Raw genomic sequence first — 19,641 nt, forward strand, 5'->3', positions numbered from 1 at the left:
CTGATTCCATCTTCCGCTGGCTATTGGGTTGCCTATAATGTAATCCCATTAGAGTATGTGATCCTTTCTTATTTTTGAGCTCATCTCGTATGCCTCTGTTGACATAACCTCCAGTATGTCCTCTCTGTGTATCGCCGTGATATTCTCCCTTATTGCTAAAGCAACTCCTCTACCTCTTATCATCCTCTTTATCATTTCTGAAACGTCAAAACCCTGGCCTGTTAAGCTGCCAGTCATGTCCTTCTTGCAACCAAGTAATGATAACATCATAATTCCAAGCACTGATCCAGGCTCTAGGTTTACATGTTTACCCACATTGAAATAATCATACTTCAGCCGTTATTATATCCATATTTATGAACCTCTCCCTGCATGTCCTTCCTTTGAGACTTATTTGTCATAGCCTCGCATTTCTCATCAGCCCTTTCATTTGCTGACCAGCATCCCCCTGCATTGTAGATTCATCCTCCTGAGTAGTGCCAGCAAATCTCCCTGTAAGGGTGTTGGTGCCCCATCGGTTCAGGTACAACCTGTCCCTCTTGCACAGGTCACTTCTGCCCCAGAATAGATCCCAGTGGTCCAAAAATCTAAATCCCAGTCCCCAACTCCTCAGCCACGCATTCATCTGTTGCTCCTATTGCCACCCTCACTAGCACATGACATTGGTCATAATCCATAGGTAACCACTCTCAAGAAGCTGCATTTTAATCTTTTGCCCAAGTCAAGATGCAAGTCAAGAGTCGAGTCGTATGTCCAAAAAGAAACAATGAAGTTCTGACTTGCAGCAAAATGCCAGATATGTAAACATAGTACTCTGTAACACCATCAACAAAAATATCTGATTTGCCGGGGAATGGCCACAAGGGATGGCAACAGAGGTTGCAGGTAGTTTTTTTCACCCAGTTTTATTCCACTAGGGAGGTCTTACCTTCCGCTACCTGTAACCTCCGGCAACCACCTTCAACTAGCATCGCAACCAGCTTTGACTAAAAAATTACCGATTTTTAAATCGGCAACCTACTTTTAGTCACGGCCGGTTTTGAATTTTTTTTAAATAATCGCCGGAACATAGAAGAAGCGGAAACCACTTTCGACCATTAGGGAGACTGACAAAAACCTCCGGGAACCGCATGGAAACCTTGGGTGGAGCGCAAAGTCTCCAGAGATTTCCGTTCAGGTTTCCTAAGTGGAACAGGGGCATAAGTGTGACCTCCTCACTATAACTCATATCTATGACTTGTCCACTCTCCAGGATGTGCCGGAGGTTGTCCAGCTGCAGCTCCAGTTCCCTAACGCAGTCTTTAAGGAGCAACATCTGGAAGCTCCTCCTCCAAATGTTGTCCTCATGGACGCTGGATGTCCTTCTTGAGTTCCCACATGCCACTGGCCGGGTATTCCACTGTACTGCCTTCCATCTCCCCCACACCGAGACCAGGTTGCATTCTGAAAACAAGTGACAGACCTAACCTTATCCCTCACCAAAGCCTCTCGAGCCCAAGCCTCAATGTCCTAATCTTACTGTGTCCATTCCCACTATGCCAATCCCAATAATGACGGCAAAAATGGTGGCGTCAGCATGTGTAATATATGCAAAGAGAGTTTCACTGTGCAGTTGTATATGTGACAAATATAGTGCTATATATAGAGCTATATATATATATATTGCTACTGAACCATGTCCACTTCACTAGTCCTATCTTCCTTTTATTGGTAGCTGTTGATTGGTCAGTTAGCCAAACTATGGGACTTGCCTTTTTGAATTGAACTTTACTTTAGACTCTAGAGATACAGTGTGGAAACAGGCCCTTCGGCCCACCATGTCCCCGTCGACCAGCAATCACCTCGTAAGCTAGCACTATCTTACACCTTAAGGACAATTTACAATACTATCTGAAGCCAATTAACTTGCACGTCCTTGGTGCGTGGAAGTAAACCGGAGCACCCGGAGAAAACCAAGCGGTCACAGGGAGAACTTGCAAACTCTGCACAGACAGCACCCGTTGTCAGGATGGAATACGAGCCTCTGGAGCTGTAAAGCAGCAACTTTACCGCTGCGCCACTGTTCCACCTTTGCTCCTTTTCACAGCTAAATTCCAACCGGTAAAAACTTTCAACTGTGGGACTTGCCTTTGTGAATTGCTCCTGTTCTCACAGCTAAATCCTGACTGATAACAAGTATCCCATTATTTAGATGAAGGAATTTCTCTGGAACGTTCTGTTGCATTTTAAGCGACTATTTGTATTTCTGGCTCCTTGTCTTTAATTGGTATGTTAAAGGAAGCATCCTTCCTGTTTTGTTCCCTTCATTAATCATCAAGACTTATTTCTGATGAGCCCTTGGCATTGATTTTTTTCCAGAGAAAAAAATATGACTGTGCCTGCTTATGATTTCAAGGTTTCAAGGTCAGTTTATTGTCACATGTACCAAATAAGGTACAGTGAAATTTGAATTACCATACAGCCATACTAAAAAAAAGCAACGAGACACACAACTACATGGAAGTAAACTTAAATATCCACCACAGCGGATTCCCCATGTTCCTCACTGATGGAAGGCAATAAAGTCCAATCTTCTTCCCCTTTTATTTTCCCGCGGTCGGGGCAGTCGAACCATTCGCAGTCCGGGCGATCGAAGCTCCCGCATCAGGGCAGTGGAAGCTCCTGCGACTTGGAGTTTCTGAAGTTGGTCTCGGACTAGAGACAGCGAGCTTTGTGATGTTAAAGTCCCACAGACTCCCGCGATGGAGCTCAGAGGTTGATCCCTGGCAAAAGGATCGCAAGCTCCGTGATGTTAGGTCCGAAGGCACCCGCGGTGGAGCTCTCGTAGTCGGTCTCCTGCAAAGGCCGCCAATTCCTCGATGTTAGGCCCCAGTGCAGACAGAGATACAATACGAAAAAAAAATTACATGTCCGTCGAGGTAAGAGTTTCCCCCAAACCCCCATCCCCCACATAATACAAGCTAAAGAACATTAAAAACATACATTTAACTCAAACAAACAAACAACAAAAGAAGGAAGGGACAGACAGACTGTTGGCGAGGCCGCCATTACTGGCGCCACGTGGTGGATATCACATGGTGACCACGTAGTAGTGAAACCAGGTGCTGGAGCTCGGTGAACAAATTCAAATAATTGACTGCTTTTTAATACTGTAAATAAAGCATTGCAGTGATCGTTTTTGCTCCTGATTTTATAATTATGACACTTTATATCTTGGATATGCGTACCCACAGATAGTTTATCTACTCCATTGAGATAGATTTTCCAAGGCATACATTTTTGTTAGTAGACTAACAATATATATTACAGACTTGCACGGTTGCCAATTATATGTATATTCTTAAAATTAATTAGGACTTCCTGTATTTTATTAACATTGTCCCATATATTGACTAAAATCTCAATATGGTATCATTGCACATTTTAAATTTGTGTTTCTGAATTTTGAATCTGTCATGTATCTGTCAAACAAGTTGGATCTCAGCGCAGATTCTTTGGAAAATCCTTTCTTGCCATTTTCCACTCGGGGAAACTACCTTTAAGCGCACTCGATTTTGTAATTTATTATCATTGAGTCCATGTGTTCTGACCTTCCGCGGGAGTCAACTCTGAATTTCCATTTTTACAAGTATGCAATATATACTTATTTTTAAGTTTATTGTTCAGAAAAACAAATACATGGCATGTAAAAGCTAAAATTAGGATTAAAAGCATACATGATTATGTACCAAAGCATTCTGAATTAAAGTTACTTAAAGTTATCAATGTGTAATTATCTGAAATATCAAATGGTGATAATACTTTTTGATTGAGCATTGACTTTTAGAATTGAGAATTTTATTTTTGTTTGATTTATCATGTCTTGCCAGTTAAATACCTACAGGTTTAAATGCCTTTGGGACTCAGTTACAAAATGTTGTTAGGATTTTCACAAAGCGAGAGAGGATTGGTAATTAGTCCTACAGCTTGAGCATTTAGCCTTGTTCACAGCCACCTCCCTCCTTAACTAAATGAGTACTTAGATTCCCTGTCAATAGAGAGAGATCCAAATTGGCCAAGTATTTTATAATATCATCATCAGTTGTGAGATTTTGTTTGCACTTTGTAGAACAAAACGAATATTCAATGGGATTACTCATCTGATTAGGGTTTTCTTTAAACTAAAGGTGAGATTTCAGTGTACGTAAAATTTATTAAGCAAGGTGAAAAGCTTAAATAAATATCACAATTCTAATGTTGGCAGAAAGGCTAAGCAATTTTGCTTTTATCTGTTTCTGATCTACCCTCATTTTTCCTTTCCATATTCAAAAACTAATATATAAACTAACATATAACCTTTATTGTTTATATTGGGGCTGTTGAAACTTCACATTAATCATTTGTCCAAATATAGAGAGAGATGTACACAAAATGGGTCCTTTCTTCAGCTCCATTCCTGAGAACTATTCAAGATTCAAGAGAGTTTATTGTCATGTGTCCCAGATAGGACAATGAAATTCTTGCTTTGCTTCAGCACAACAGAATATAGTAAGCATGAATACAGAACAGATCAGTGTGTCCATATACCATTATATAAACATATACACACATGAATAAATAAACTGTACCTTCTATCTGAAGGTAGCGGGAAGATGAGTGCGTGGCCAGGATGGTGTGGGTCCTTGATGATGCTGCCAGCCTTTTTGAGGTAGCGACTGCGATAGATCCCCTCGCTGGTAGAGAGGTCAGAGCCGATGATGGACTGGGCAGAGTTTATTACTTTTTGTAGTCTTTTCCGCTCCTGGGCACTCAAGTTGCCGAACCAAGCCACGATGCAACTGGTCAGCATGCTCTCTACTGTGCACCTGTGGAAGTTAGAGAGAGTCCTCCTTGACATACCGACTCTCCGTAATCCCATCTTGCACATAAAAACTATATTATTTCCTAAGTTCCTGGATTTCTGCGTTTCAAGAACCCTGCTGTGTTTGCCACCAGTTAATTGGCCATTGGTATTTACTGCCATTTCCTCTTAACTGTATCATGACTTCCAGTTGCAGGCAGGCATACCATATGCCTCGTGGGAACTGCAGATGCTGGAGAATCGAAGGTTACACAAAAAAGCTGGAGAAACTCAGCGGGTGCAGCAGCATCTATGGAGCGAAGGAAATAGGCAACGTTTCGGGCCGAAACCCTTCTTCAGACTGATCGGGGACGGGGGTGGGCGGGGACAAGAAAGGGAAAAGGAGGAGGAGGAGCCCGAAGGCTGGGGGATGGGAGGAGACAGCAGGGGGGCTGAGGAGGTGTCTGGGTAAGAATGTGGTCGTACAGTTGGAGGGCAGGAGGGATCACAGATGGGGGACAGTTAGAGAGGAGGTTGTGAAACTGTCTCCGGAGAGAAGAGGAGAACTTCTTCAAGGTATATAAACGTTGCCTATTTCCTTCGCTCCATAGATGCTGCTGCACCCGCTGAGTTTCTCCAGCTTTTTTGTGTAACATACCATATGCCTCCTTCACTACTCCATCTACTTGAGTTGCCACTTGTAAGGAGGTATGGACTTCGACCTCTAGATCCCTCTGTACATCAATGCTGTTGAAGTTCATGCCATTAATTGTATATTTTCCCCTTGCATTTGACCTCTAAAAATGCACCTTGCTTTTGCTCAGATTAAACTCTATCTGCCATTTCTCCGCCCAGTTCTGTAGCTGATCTATATCCTGCTGTATACCTTGATAGCCTTCCTCAGTAATCTTTGTGTTGTCTGCAAATTTACTAACCAATCCATCTGCATTTACATCCAGACAGCAGAGGTCCCAGCACAGTTCCCTGCAGAACTCCACTGATCACATTACTCCAGCCTGAATCCAATCTTTCCTCCACAACCTGAAGAAGGGTTTCGGCCCGAAACGTTGCCTCTGTCTTGTATGAATTTCCTCCACAATCCTCTGTCTTGTATGTTCCGAATCCATACGACTGAGTCATTATTAATCCCGAGCATCATAATCTCCTAGATCTGGAGAACTTTATCAAATGCTTTTGTAAAATCCATGGAGGCAACATCCACCACACTACACTCATTGATCACCTTGGTCGCCTCCTCAAAAAAAATCAATCCTGTTAGTAAGACACAATCTGCCGTAAACAAGCTATGCTGACTGTCCCTATCTAACCCGTACTCCTCCAAATGTGAGTAAATCCTAGCTCGACGCATCCTCTCAAATGGCTTCCACACCACTCTGAGGCTAAACAACCTATAATTCCTCTGGGACTTCACCTGTGGCTAGCGATGATCTTCGTCCAGGCGCTGGCAATTCTTCTCTTGCCCCTCTGAATAACGTGGGACAAATCCCATCAAGTTTTAAGGATTTATCCACCTTAATGCTCTTCAAGAGCCCCAACACCATCACCTCCTTAATCTCTCGACCCGAAACGTCGCCAATTCCTTCTCTCCATAGATGCTGCATCACCCGCTGAGTTTCTCCAGCATTTTGTGACTACCTTGCATATTAGTGATCTCCAGAATTATCTCCTGTCCTCCATTTTCTTCTCCTTGGTGAAAACAGATGCAAAGTACTTGTTTAGTACATCTCTTACAATCCCTAGACTCCATGCACAAATTCCTTTCTTGATACTTAAAAGGGTCCTACCTTTACCCTCTTGTTGTTAATATCCGATTTGTCAAAAACATTTCTTGGCTGCTTTTGGCCCTTCTATTTGCCTGCTTGAGTTATTTCCTTCTTTTAAATTTTCCACAAAGGCCCTGTGTGATTTCATCCTCTTAAATCTTGCATATGCTCCCTTTATCTTTGTGACCATATTAGCAACCTCATTGATCATCCAAGGTTCTCTTACTTTACCCCCTTATACCCCCCTCCACACTGGAACATGTAGGTTCTGAACTTCAAATAACTGGCCTTTAAACCATTCCCACATGTTAGATGTAGACTTACCTGATAACAATTTCTCCCAGTGTACTCTCCCAAGCTCCTGCTTGGCCCTTACTGCTTGCAATTGTAGTTGGCCTTTCTCCTGTTTAGTACTTTCCCACAAGGTCCAGCCTTCTCCCTATTCAAAACAATTTTAAAACATGAAGTTGTGATCTCTATCCCCAAACTGCTCTTTCACTGAAACACCAGTCACCTGGCCCAGCTCATTTCCCAACACCAGGTCAGGTATGTTCCCTTCATGAGTTAGACTATCCACATACTATTTCAAGAAACTCTTGGATACACCTCACAACCTCTGCCCCATCTAAGCCTTTGGCACAGAGCAAGTCCCAGTCAATATTGGTGAAGTTAAAGTCCTGCGCTAAGACAAGAAACTGAAGATGCTGATTTGGATAAATTAAAGAATTATTATTTTTCATTCACCTACAGGTATTTGATATGAACCTGTTCTGCACGTTTTGAAGCCTCATTTGTTGTTATTGCTTTTCCCCACAGACAAATGGACGTGGGCTCGCTTGAACCCGAATGGTGTGAAGCCATCAGCACGGTCGGGGGGCTCACTTGCTGTTGCCCCCAATAATCGCATTGTCCTCTTTGGTGGCGTACACGATGAAGAGGAAGAGGAGAATATTCAAGGAGAGTTTTTTAATGACATTTCTATCTATGATATGATAAAGAATCGCTGGTTTGCTGGGAAGTTAAAGGAATGCAAAGGAGAGAAAAAAAAACGAAGACGTGGACCAAAAGAGAGAGAAACTGTCGAAGAGGCAAATGAAAGCCCAGAAACCAGGAGTTCCACAGAAATTGTGAAGGAAGTAGTTACCGAAGATGGCACTGTGATGACTGTGAAACAGGTTTTGAACAGCCCTGATACCAAACCAATCACAGAAATTGAAGAAGAAGAGGAGGAGGAGGATGATGATGAAGATGATTCTGAAACGAGTACGTCCATTGAACCTTGTCCTCGGTCCAGTGCCATGGCAGCGATTAAATATGGTGTATTATATATCTATGGTGGCATGTTTGAAGTGGGAGACAGACAGTTTACTTTGAATGACCTTTACTGCATTGATCTACACAAGATGGAGAAATGGAAAGTTTTGGTGGAAACTGATCCAAGTAAGTTTGACTTTTGGTGAACAAAGCATATTTGAACTATCATATGTTTCCATGGGGGTAATCAGCCAATCAAGGGTATACCAACTCTCAGAGCAATCCCATTCTTTGTTATTTCCCTGTAACCTATTTCACTGCATAATTGGAGTAACCTGCCAACCAACACCCTTTGGGATGTGGGAGGAAAACAGATTGCTTGGGGGATCCACATTAGTCTTAGAGAGAAGATGCAAATCTTACACAAACAGCAAAGGAGGCCAGGATTGAACCTGGGTGGTTGGGGCTGTGGGGTAGCAGCATTAACCGCTACTGTGCATCCCTAAAACATTGCCGAAATAATCCATTGGCCTCATTGAGGTTTGTTTGCTCCTAGCAATCCTGCCAATTCCATTCCCCTGTATTTCTCCATTACCATCATTAGTGTCTATCCAGTTCCTTTGCTCCATTGTCTCTGGCTTCCACCATCCTTAAGATAATGAGTTTCAGAGCAGTGCTCTCTGTCTTTTTTTAAAGAAGGTTTTTCCTCTCTTCCCCCTTGTATTTTTTTTTACCAGAATTTGAGATCTATGCCCTTAGTCTTGAACTACCTGGTAATGTGAAATCCCACACGTTCTTCAGGAAATGTGGTGACCAGAATTGGTTGCTTTATTGCATTTTTGGCCAGACCAGCGTTTTATAAAGTTCTGAATAACATCACAGCTTTTTATTTTTTTGTCTGTTTATGAATACCAGGATTCTATATGCATTATTAACCGCAAGATTCTAATGATCTGGGGGTCATGCGCACCTCAGTTCCATTGTTTATGCACTTATTTTACCATTGTGCCTTTTAATCTGTCTCATGTTCTTTCTGCCAAGGGGATTCTTTGTAGAGTTACAGAAACTTTTTACCCATGTTATATTTCCTCTGTACATTTTGGCACCCTTTCCTTGAGCTCTAGCAAACTTACTATCCAAGTTTGGAATCATCAGCAAATGTGTACATTTTATCCAGCACATCCTTATCTAAAACATACATTTTTTCCCAAACAAGCAATAATCCCAGCATTTCTTCTTGGGAACAATGTTGTCTAACATGCACTTGTTCTGAAAAATAACTGTTTACTACTCTTATTTTGCCTTTAAGTTAATTATTCGTCCTTATAACAAGTAAACCTTTTAAGTTTTACAAACCAGCCTTTTATGCGGCAATTTGTCAAACTCCTCCTGAGAATCTGGGTAAGATAACAACTACAGCATTCTCTCTATCAGTGTACCTCAGTAAAACATTGCGAGTTTCCTTCAACAAATCCATGTATTAACTCCTCTCCTGTATTAACTCAACTTCAAGTGACTACTTTTTTTTACCTGGTTGTGGAGAAGCTTTTAGAAAAGGTAAAACTGCATGGCTTTTGCATGGGTATGACTTTCACCCCTGCTTGCTGTTTAAAACTAAAGAATTTGGAAAGTTAACAAAGTTGGGTGAATGAATAACAAGCATACTCTACATATGAAATTATCTTCTTGTCCATTAGATATTTCAGCAAATAGTTGTCAACTGCAAGCTTGCAGATTATAGATTATCGATCATATAAAATTATGAGAGGCATAGATAGGGTGGACAGTCAGAACCTTTTTCCTCATGTGGAAATGTCCAACAATAAAAGGTATAGCCAGAAGGTGACGGGGAATGTTTAATGGAGGTGTGCGGGGCTAGCTTTTTGTGGTGGGGACTTGGAACTGACTGCCAGGGGTGGTGGTGGACGAAGAAATGATAGTGGCATTTAAGAGACTACTATTGGATAGGCACATGTACGTGCAGAGAATACAAGGATATAGATAATGTACAGGCAGATTAGATAAGTGTAACATAGCATCATGTTCGGCACAAATATTGTGGGCTGAAGAGCCCATTCCTGTGCTGTACTGTTGTGTGTTTTATCCACCAAGTTTTTATAAATATTTGTTATAAATATATAAGCCTATGTAAAAATAGCATCTCACATATAGAAATGTTTGGCTATACTGAAATATTGCAATATATATTTAAAATGGATTTAAATCCCAACTAAAGATTCAGATTGATTGCCTATTGACAAACTCCCACAAAAACATAAGCATTTCTATTCTACCTTAGAAACCATTTGAATGATTGGGCATCATTGAATTGTCTGCAGTATAGGTTTTCAATCTTGTCAATGAAAAGTAACGTTGAAAATCAATTTTCTTTAATTACTTCAAGAAAGTAACGACTTAACTTATTTCTCAAAGGAAGAATGTTATTCCAAGAAGAAATGCTGTTAAGTTTGGTGAATGAACAGAATATATTTTTGGTAATTTAAATGTCATATAGAGCTCTGTTTCTCTGGCATTGTGACCAAATAACTGTAAACCTTTGGGCACCAAAGAGAGGAAAAGATGCTGAAAATCTGATTACAAATATTTCCCCCTATATCTTGTCCAGACATTACCTTTGTGCATAGAGTCGTTATGCCCAATACATGCAAACCTTGAAACTATAAACAAATAATGTTTCATCTGGTCCTTTTTTTAATGAAGTACAATGTGAGCTGATGATTGGTCTGAAAGCTTGTACTGTGAGTTATTCAGTCAGATGGAATGCAAGTTCCTTTTCTTGCATCAAAAGGTGCAGCAAAAAGCACTGATGGCCTGGAGCTTTTCTGCCCACTGTCTAAGAAATAGTCTTCCTTGCCCACAATGAAGAAAATGTTGTGAGGATAATGTCTGGACTACTATTATAATTTAATTCAGAACATGCCGGTTGCATCTCCTTGTGATATAGCACTGTGAAGATTTCTTTGATCTAAAGTACATCATTCATTGACTTAGATTTATATTGAAGGTGGCTGTTGTTTTCTTTGCCTTCGCACTTCTGTAGAGACTCAGGAATGGCTGGACGAAGAAGAGTCGGAGGGTGAGGAAGAATGTGAAGGAGCTGCAGGAGGGGAAGATGATGAAGAGGACGATGACAGCAGTGAAGAAGGTCGTTATTTTAGCATGGATCGGCATTGCAGTTATTTAGTTGACTTTAATGTACCTCATCCCATGAATAATTGAAAGGATCTGCAGAAGGTTCATTTAACAAGCCAAAGACTTGTGTGAAAAATCAGGCAGGGAGGGAATTGTAGATTAATACTAAACTTGTTTTTTTCTCCTTCCCAGTACTGACAAAGAGCCTTTGACTTGAACATTCTCTTTCCACAGTTGTTTCCTGACCTGCAGAGTGTTTTTAGGATTTTCAGAAGATATAGTTTCATGGTTTTTTTCTTCATAAAATGAATCTGCAATGTTATTTTTTGTTTTCACTTCTGGAATTTTATCTTAGAGATTTGGCCATGTACATGAAATGCAATCTCCGGGTTCCCAAACACATTAACACCCCTTCCCATTCCCATACTGATTTTTCAAGCAAACCATTTATACTGCTTGTGTAATGATAGGATTGGGTAGAATTGCAATACATTTATAAAAATAATATCATGTTACATGGCATGGAAACCGGCCCTTCTGCCCAACTTGTCTATACCGACCATGAATCCCCATCTAAGATAGTCCCACTTGTCCACGTTTGGCCCATATTCCTCTAAACCTTTCCTATCCATGTACTTATTCAAATGTCTTTTAAATCCTGTTTAACCCTGCCTCAACTATTTCTACTGTCAGCTTAATCCATATGTCTACCACCCTCTGTGTGAAAGAATTGCCCCTCAGGTTCCAATTAAGTCTTTCCCCTCACCTTAAACCTATGTCCTCTGGTTCTTGATTCTTCCTACCATGGGTAATACTCTATCCATTCATCCTAACTACTCCCCTCATAATTTTATACATGTTTATAAGATCACCCATCAGTTTCCTACACTCCAAGAAATAAAATGCTAGCTTGCCCAGCTTATCCCTATAGCTCAGGTCCTCGACTCCTGGCAACATCCTTGTAAATCCCCTCTGTACTCTTTCCAGTTAATAACATCCTTCCTGTAGCAGGGTGACTGAAATTGAACACAATGCTCCAAACATGTCCTCATCAAGGTGTATAACATCTCAACTTATGTACTGCATCCCCAGATTGATGAAGACCATTGTACCAAAAGCCTCCGTTACCACCCTATCTACATGTGACATCACTTTAAGGAAATTATGTAGCTGTACTCCTAGATCCCTCTGCTCTACAACACTCCCCAGGGCTCTGCCATTCACTGTAAAGGTCCTGCATTGGTTTGGCTTCAAAATCAATTGGAATTTTAGAGGTTTTCCTTTTAGAAACGATGAGGGCAAATGTTTTTGTTGATGTTGTATATTTGGTCTTTCAAATAGGCTTCAATAAGATTCCAGACAGGAAATTATTCAGTAAAAACTGAGCACACAATATTAAAAGCAGTGTATTGGTGTTGATTCAAGATTGGAAAAAATGGGAGTAAACACAAGTAATAAATGATCTTTTTCATTTTTTACTGAAAAAGGAATATGTTGGATGCTTCAGGGATTAGTGTTGGGGACTCAGCCATTCAGATTTTATCTCTTATTTTGATGAGTATATGTTAAATTTATCCAAGTTTGATGTTGTGACGGTATGGGATATGGGAATAATGTAGGTTTTATGGAAATATAGAAATGCTGAGTGGATAGATGAGGACATAGTAGTTATAATATAATGTGGGAAAAATATGAAGCCAATCACATTGGTGGAAAAAAAAATAGTATTGTGGGCAGAGAATACTTTAAATTATTTTTCAAAAGGTCTGAGTTACCTCTTAAATATAGTAACTTTGATATTCTGGATAAATGCAGGAAATTGCAGATATATAAGATCAGCCATGACCTTATTGAAAGGCACAGACTCAAGGAGCTTTACTTATGTACTTACAATTGATGTAGGCTTCCACAACAAAATAAATGGCTAAGACGATAACATTTCCAAATTGGCTTTCATTTTCATTAATTTCAAAAATATTTCCAATAAAAGGTTAACAGAAACAGGAGAAAGCCAATTTTACTGTTGCTGCTCCCCCTTAATCAAAAATATCCCACCTGATATTGTGGCTCAAGTTTGATTTCCTGCCTTCATGCTATATCCTCCCCAAGTATCCAAATATCTATCATTCTCAGGGTTGAACATATTTAATAACCAAACAAACACAAGTAGGGAATTTCAATGGCTTGCTATTGTCACCATTAAGTTTCCCCTCTTTTCAGTTGGAAGTGTCAACCCATTAGTCGATGGCCAAGTGGAAGAAACAGCCTCTCAGCATAACGCTGTGAGGATGTGATCACCTTTCATTCCTCTAAACTCCAGCAGGTACATGTAATCTGACATAATCACTCGAAGCTGTGCCTCTCATCCCATGACTAAACAGAGTGAATCCAGGCTCAAGGTATCTTTCAGTACACAAACCTAAACTGGGCACAGTTCACATCTCATCAAAGCCTGGTATAATCTTAGGAAGAGTTCATTACTTTTACACTGCAGTTCTTTGCCTTATGACTAACAAATAATATGCCTTCCTGTGTACGAAGGAACTGCAGATGTTGGTTTACACTGAAGATAGACAAAATACTGAAGAAACTCAGTGGGACAGGCAGCATCCCTGAATAGAAGGAATGGGTGACGTTGCTGCCTGTCCTGCAGAGTTACGCCAGCATTTTGTGTCTATCTTCTAATATGCCTTCCTAGTTGCTTGTTTTATTTTAGCTTCTGTGTTTCATATCAAGATTCCTTTGTGCACTAATGCTTCCTGGAATTGAAACATATAATAGGGATGTAAATATGGACTAGTAGTTGTTGTGACTTTTTAGATTATAAGATTTCTAATTGCGATTGCAAGGAATGATTAATTATTTATTTTCCTCTATTAGGTGATGAGCATCCTGCAGTGCAGCCACCCGAGTCTTATTCGGAGTATTTGTCACGCACTGAGTCTTACTGGATTAAAGTGGCCAAGGATAATATGGGCCAGAATGCCAAAGAGAAGAAGACTTTGAAGGTGGCACAAGCAATGGCAAAGACTTTTTATGATAGTGTGTGATGGTCAGAAGTTATGTAGAAATGTACCATGGTGAATTTAATTTGTTAATAGGCTATAATTTTTGCCTCAATAGAAAACTACAGTTTATTGTTCATTTAAGTAATTTCAACTACTTTATATATTTTGAAAGCTAATTTTAAATAGATTGAACTTTACTGTTACTTTTTCCTAAATCTTATATTACACCAGAGATAATGACCATAGTTGTTTGTCAATCAATTGATTCCAATACATTGATTGTGTTGCTCTATTATGGGCCTGTCCCACTTAGGCGATTTTTCAGGCGACTGCCAAGTAAGTCGTAGCTGGTTGCTGAAAACCCGCAACTGGAACAGCGACTGTCAGAGTGGAACACACACATACACACATCGCTTCCTTCACCAGCCAGTTATGCAGGCGGGGGACAGAGCATGCGAGGGGGGGGCGCTGACTAAAAAATTCACACGTTGCAAAGCCAATGTGATACAGACACACACCGCGATGAACAGGAAGGTTGGCACTGTAATTAAGACGGTGAAAGCACAGTGTATGGGAAAGGTCATTTAAGTCCTTGAAAAGAAGGGGGAAACGGGGTGGGGAGAAGGAGTGAAGACAACTTTTAAGAAGCCAGAGATACATGGCTGTGAAGCTCGGCGGACATTAACATTACCAGTCGGTATCCTTGGTTCTGAATACTACTGTTTACGTTTTCATTTCCCCAATGAGCCAATGACATTCACCGGTCAACACCGGCGACCACCTATAAGAACCTACGACAACCTTCGACCTCCTGGCGACCCACTACCACTGCACCTACGTCACGAGAATTCTTGCTACTCTCCATGGCGTCAAAATTCTGGTCGCCGCTAATTTTTCAACAGTTTGAAAAATTAACGGCAACCAGAATGAAGTCACAACTAGTTGCGAGAATGCGGGAACTACTCTCGACCATGAAGGCGACTCCCCGGCAACCTCCGGCGAACTTGTGGGCGACCTCATAGTCTCCTGTAGTCGCCTCAAAAGTCGCGTAAGTGGGACAGGCCCATTCATACTTAAATATGTTGTTTTTTCCCCCCTAAATTCTTAACTCCAAAGGGAAAGTATTTGCATTTCTGCACTTCACCTAATAATCATAATCATAATAGTACTTTATTAGCCAAATATGTTTTGCAACATACGAGAAATTTTATTTGCCATAGTCATACCAATAAAAAGCAACAGAACACACAAAACACATTTTAACATAAACATCCACCACAGTGACTCCTCCACATTCCTCACTGTGATGGAAGGCAAAATAAGTTCAATCTCTTCCCCTCTTTGTTCTCCCGCAGTCGGGGGGCCTCAAGCCTTCCGTTGACGGGGCGATCTTGGCTCCTGTATTCAGCGGTCGAGCCCTCCGCGTCAGGGCGATCAAGCTCCAGGCATCGGGGTAAATCTCAACACCGCCGCGCTGGGCGATCTGACCCCAGGTTGGGGCTGGTTGAAACCTGCATCATTTGGAGCTCCTGACATCGGTCTCTGCCCGAGACTGCAAGCTCCTCGGTGAAATCCGCAGGCCGCGGTTGGATCGTCGATCCCAGGTAAGGGATCGCTGGCTCCACTGGTAAGTCCACGTCCACGCCGGTGGGGCTCAAAGTCAGTCCCGACCAAAGGCCGCCAACTCCATGATGTTGGTCCGCAGAGCGACTGGAGATACGATCCGGAAAACAATCGCATCTCTGGCAAGGTAAGAGATTGAGAAAATGTTCCCTCTGTCTTTGGGATGTGGGAGGAAACCCATGCTGTCACAGGGAGAACGTGCAAGCTCCACACAGACGGCAGCCGAGGTCAGGATCGAACCTGCTTCTCTGCTGTGACGCATCATCTGTATCAGCTGCCGCACACTGCTCAGCTGTCAATTGAAAATAAGTTGTAGCATTAGCACAAGGAAGTTAAAAGCAAAGATATCAACAACTAATTGAAATGTAATAACAAAGAACTGCAGATGCTAGTTTATACCGAAGATAGACACAAGCAGGGTCTCGATCCAAAAAGTTACCTATCCATTTTCTGCAGGTGCTGCATGACCCAATGAGTTTCCCCAGCATTTTGTGTCTATCAAAGGAATTGAAATTTGCTGCTTAAGAACAGAACAGCACAGGAACGGACTCTTCGGCCCACAATGTTTGTGCCAAGTTAAACTGATCTCATCTGCTTGTACATAATCTATATCCCTCTATTCTTTGCACTTCCTACCTAAAAGCCACTTAAACGCCATGATCTTGTCTGCCTCCACCACCACCCCTGCGAATGCGTTCCAGGCCCCACTATGTGTGAAAAAAAACTTGCACATCTCCATTAAGCTTTCCCTCTCACCTTTTAGCTATGCCCTCTAGTATTGGACATTTCAACCCTGGCTTCCACTCTATCTCTAACTCTTATACCTTTATATACTTCTGTCTTCAACCTCTGACATTCCAGAGAGAGCAGTCCAAGTCTATCATACTTCTCGTTGAAGCTGTAACCCTCTAATCCAGACAGCATTCTGGTAAAACCTCCTCTGCACCCTCTCCACAGCCACCATATCCTTCCTGTAATGAGGTGACCAGAACTGCATGCAATACTCCAAATGCACACCATACGCCTTCTTTACTCCCTATCTGCTCGTGCTGCCATCTTCTGTGAGCTATGAACTCCAAGAGCCCTCTGCACATTAACGCTGTTATGGGTCCTGCCAATAACAGTATACATTCCAATCTCACATTTGCTCGGGTTGAACGCCATCCACCATTTCACCACCTATTTTTGCAACTGATCTTTTCACCACCTATTTTTGCAACTGATCTATAATCCCACTGTATCTTCTGACAGCCCTCCTCACTGTCTGCAACTCCTCCAATTTTGGTGTATCAACAAAATTACTCACCAATCCATTTACATTTACGTCCAGGTCATTTCTATACAGCACAAGCAGCAGAGATCCCAGCACAAATCCCTGCGGAACTCCATTGGTCACAGACCTCCAGTCACAATATCTATCATCCACCATAATACTCTGTCTTCATTGAATATGCTAGTTCTGAATTCATACTACCAATTAATTGTGAATCCTGTACATCTTCTGGACCAGCCTACCATTAGGGACCTTATCAAACGCTTTTCTAAAATCTCCATCGCCCCACCTTCATCGATCTTCTTCGTCTCCTCCTCAAATAACTCCAAATCAACTTGGTAATACATGACCTGCAGCATACAAAGTCATGCTGGCTATCCCGAATTAGCTAATCTCATTTAAATGGGACAAAATCCATTCACAAATAATTTGAGTTTAGTTAATTGTCGCATGTACCGAGGTACAGTGAAAAACTTTTGTTGCGTGCTAACCAGGCAGCGGAAAGACAAATACATGATTCCAGTTGAGCCATTGATAATGTACCAATACATGATAAAGGGAATCACGTGAATAACATTTAGTGCAAGATAAAGCTAGTAAAGTCTGATCAAAGGTAGTCTGAAGGTCTCCAATGAGGTAGATAGTATCTCTAGTTGTGGTAGGATAGTTCAGTTGCCTGATAACAACTGGGAAGAAAGTCTCCCTGAATCTGATGGTGTGCGTTTTCACACTTCCTATACCTTTTGGCTGGGGAGAGGGGAGAAGAGGGAGTGTCCAGGGTTTGAGTCATCCTTGATTTACCGGGTGGCCTTGTCGAGGCTGCGTGAGCTATAATTGGAAGGGAGATTGGTTTGTGTGATGATCTGGGCTGCTTGCACAAATTCCTGCAATTTCTGGTGGTCTTGGATGGAGCTGTTCCCAAACCATGCTGTGATGCACCCATCTGTAGAAGTCCGTGGGAGTTGTTGGGGACATGCCAAACTTCCTATACTTTCTAAGGAAGTAGAGGCGTCGGTGTGCATTCATGACCACTGCTTCAATGTGGGTGGTCCAGGAGAAAATGGTCATATTTACTCCTAGGAATTTGAAGTTTTCAACCATCTCTACTTTGGTGCCGTCAAAGCATGTACCACTTGTATTAGTACCACTTTGCTTCCTGAAGTCGATCACTATTTCCTTTGTCTTGTTGATGTTAAGAGAAAGGTTGTTGTCTTGACACCAGTTCCCGAGGTTCTCGATCTCTGTCTTGTACTTCGTCTTCATTATTTAATATCCAGCCCACAATCCGGGTGCAAATTTGTAAATTGGATTTGTACATGGCTGTACAGTCATGTGTGTACAAGGAGTAAAGAACGAGGCTGTAAACACACCCTTGCAGAGCATCAGTGTTGAAGATTATCGTGGAGGAGGATTTGTCCCCTATCCTCACTGATTGAGTTCTGTTGGTCAGAAAGACGAGGATCCAGTTGCAGAGATGAGTGCTGACAACAAGTCCCGCGAGTATGGTGTTGAGCTTGGAGAGAATAATATACAGTGTTCAGGGCAGTGCTGCAGTCTATGAATAGGAGTCTAACGTAAGTGTCTCTCTTATCCAGGCGTTCCAGGAATGAGTGTAGGGCGTTCCCGGGTGATGGCATCGTCCGTGGATCTGTTGTGGCAGTATGCGAACTGTAGTTGGTCAAGGCCGCTGGATAGACTGGATTTGATGCATTCCATAACTAGCCTGTCAAAACATTTCATGATGGTGGATGTCAAGACCACAGGACGGTAATCGTTTAGGCATGAGATCTTGCTTTTCTTCTGCACCGGGATGATGGTGGTTTTCTTGAGGTAGGTGGGTACCACATACTGGAGTAGGGGGAGATTAAAGTTGTCCACGAATATTCCCACTAGCTGGTCCGCACAGCTACTAACGACACGGCCTGGAACTCAGTCTGGGCCAGTTGCTGTTCGTGGGTTTACCCTCAGGAATGCCGATCTAACCTCTGCTACAGTCACTCTGGGGAGAGGCACACTGGAGTCTGAAGGGCCAGGTGTCACTGCCCTGTTTTCTGCTCATAGAAAGTATTCAGTTGATCAGGTAGCCTCGCACTATCACCAATGATGTTGCCAGACCTCGCTGTGCAACCGATTATCATGTTCAGACCGTGCGACATTCTCCGTGTGTCCGAGTGATTATACTGGGAATCAAGTTTGTCTCAGAATTGTCTCTTGGCATCATTGATGGCTTTGCGCAGATCATAGCTGCCTTCTTGTACCGCTCTGGATCGATTGACTTGTATGCAGCAGACCTGCCCTTAACCTGTGAATGTACCTCGCGGTTCATCCATGGTTTCTGGTTGGGGAACATGCGGATTGACTTTGTCGGCACACACTTCCACGCACTCGCTGATGAAGTCAGTCATAGTAGTGGCATACTCATTCAGGTTAGCTGTGGAAACCCTGAATATGGACCAGTCCACTGACCCAAACCAGTCTCGTAGGGTGTCATCCTTGCGCGCCGACCGGCATTTCACAACTCTCTATACCGGACCCTCCTGCTCCAGTTGTTTGTGCACATGGAGCAGAAGCACAGCTAGCTGATCAGATTTCCCGAAATGTGGAAAAGATACAGAGCGGTAGGCGTTTATATTGATATGTATCGGTGGACATCAAAATCCCTCTGTACATCAATAATGTTAAGGGTCATGCCATTTAATGTGCTGTAAACCCTAGGTATAAAGGATC

The 19,641-nt window shown here is 42.1% G+C and overlaps 1 protein-coding gene across 1 annotated transcript in view; it reads left to right on the forward strand.

Moving 5' to 3' along the window:
* Nucleotides 1–14,261, forward strand: part of klhdc4 (kelch domain containing 4) — a 90,264-nt gene extending 76,003 nt beyond the window's left edge. Inside the window, exons 9-11 of the mRNA XM_055649060.1 lie at nucleotides 7,420–8,043; nucleotides 10,919–11,023; nucleotides 13,891–14,261. Coding sequence (XP_055505035.1) covers nucleotides 7,420–8,043; nucleotides 10,919–11,023; nucleotides 13,891–14,060 — 899 coding nt within the window. The 3' untranslated portion in view covers nucleotides 14,061–14,261. The remainder of the gene's footprint in view (nucleotides 1–7,419; nucleotides 8,044–10,918; nucleotides 11,024–13,890) is intronic.
* The last annotated feature ends 5,380 nt before the right edge of the window (nucleotides 14,262–19,641 follow it).

This window comes from Leucoraja erinacea, chromosome 17 (genome assembly GCF_028641065.1).
Source record: "Leucoraja erinacea ecotype New England chromosome 17, Leri_hhj_1, whole genome shotgun sequence".
Lineage (NCBI taxonomy): Eukaryota > Metazoa > Chordata > Chondrichthyes > Rajiformes > Rajidae > Leucoraja > Leucoraja erinaceus.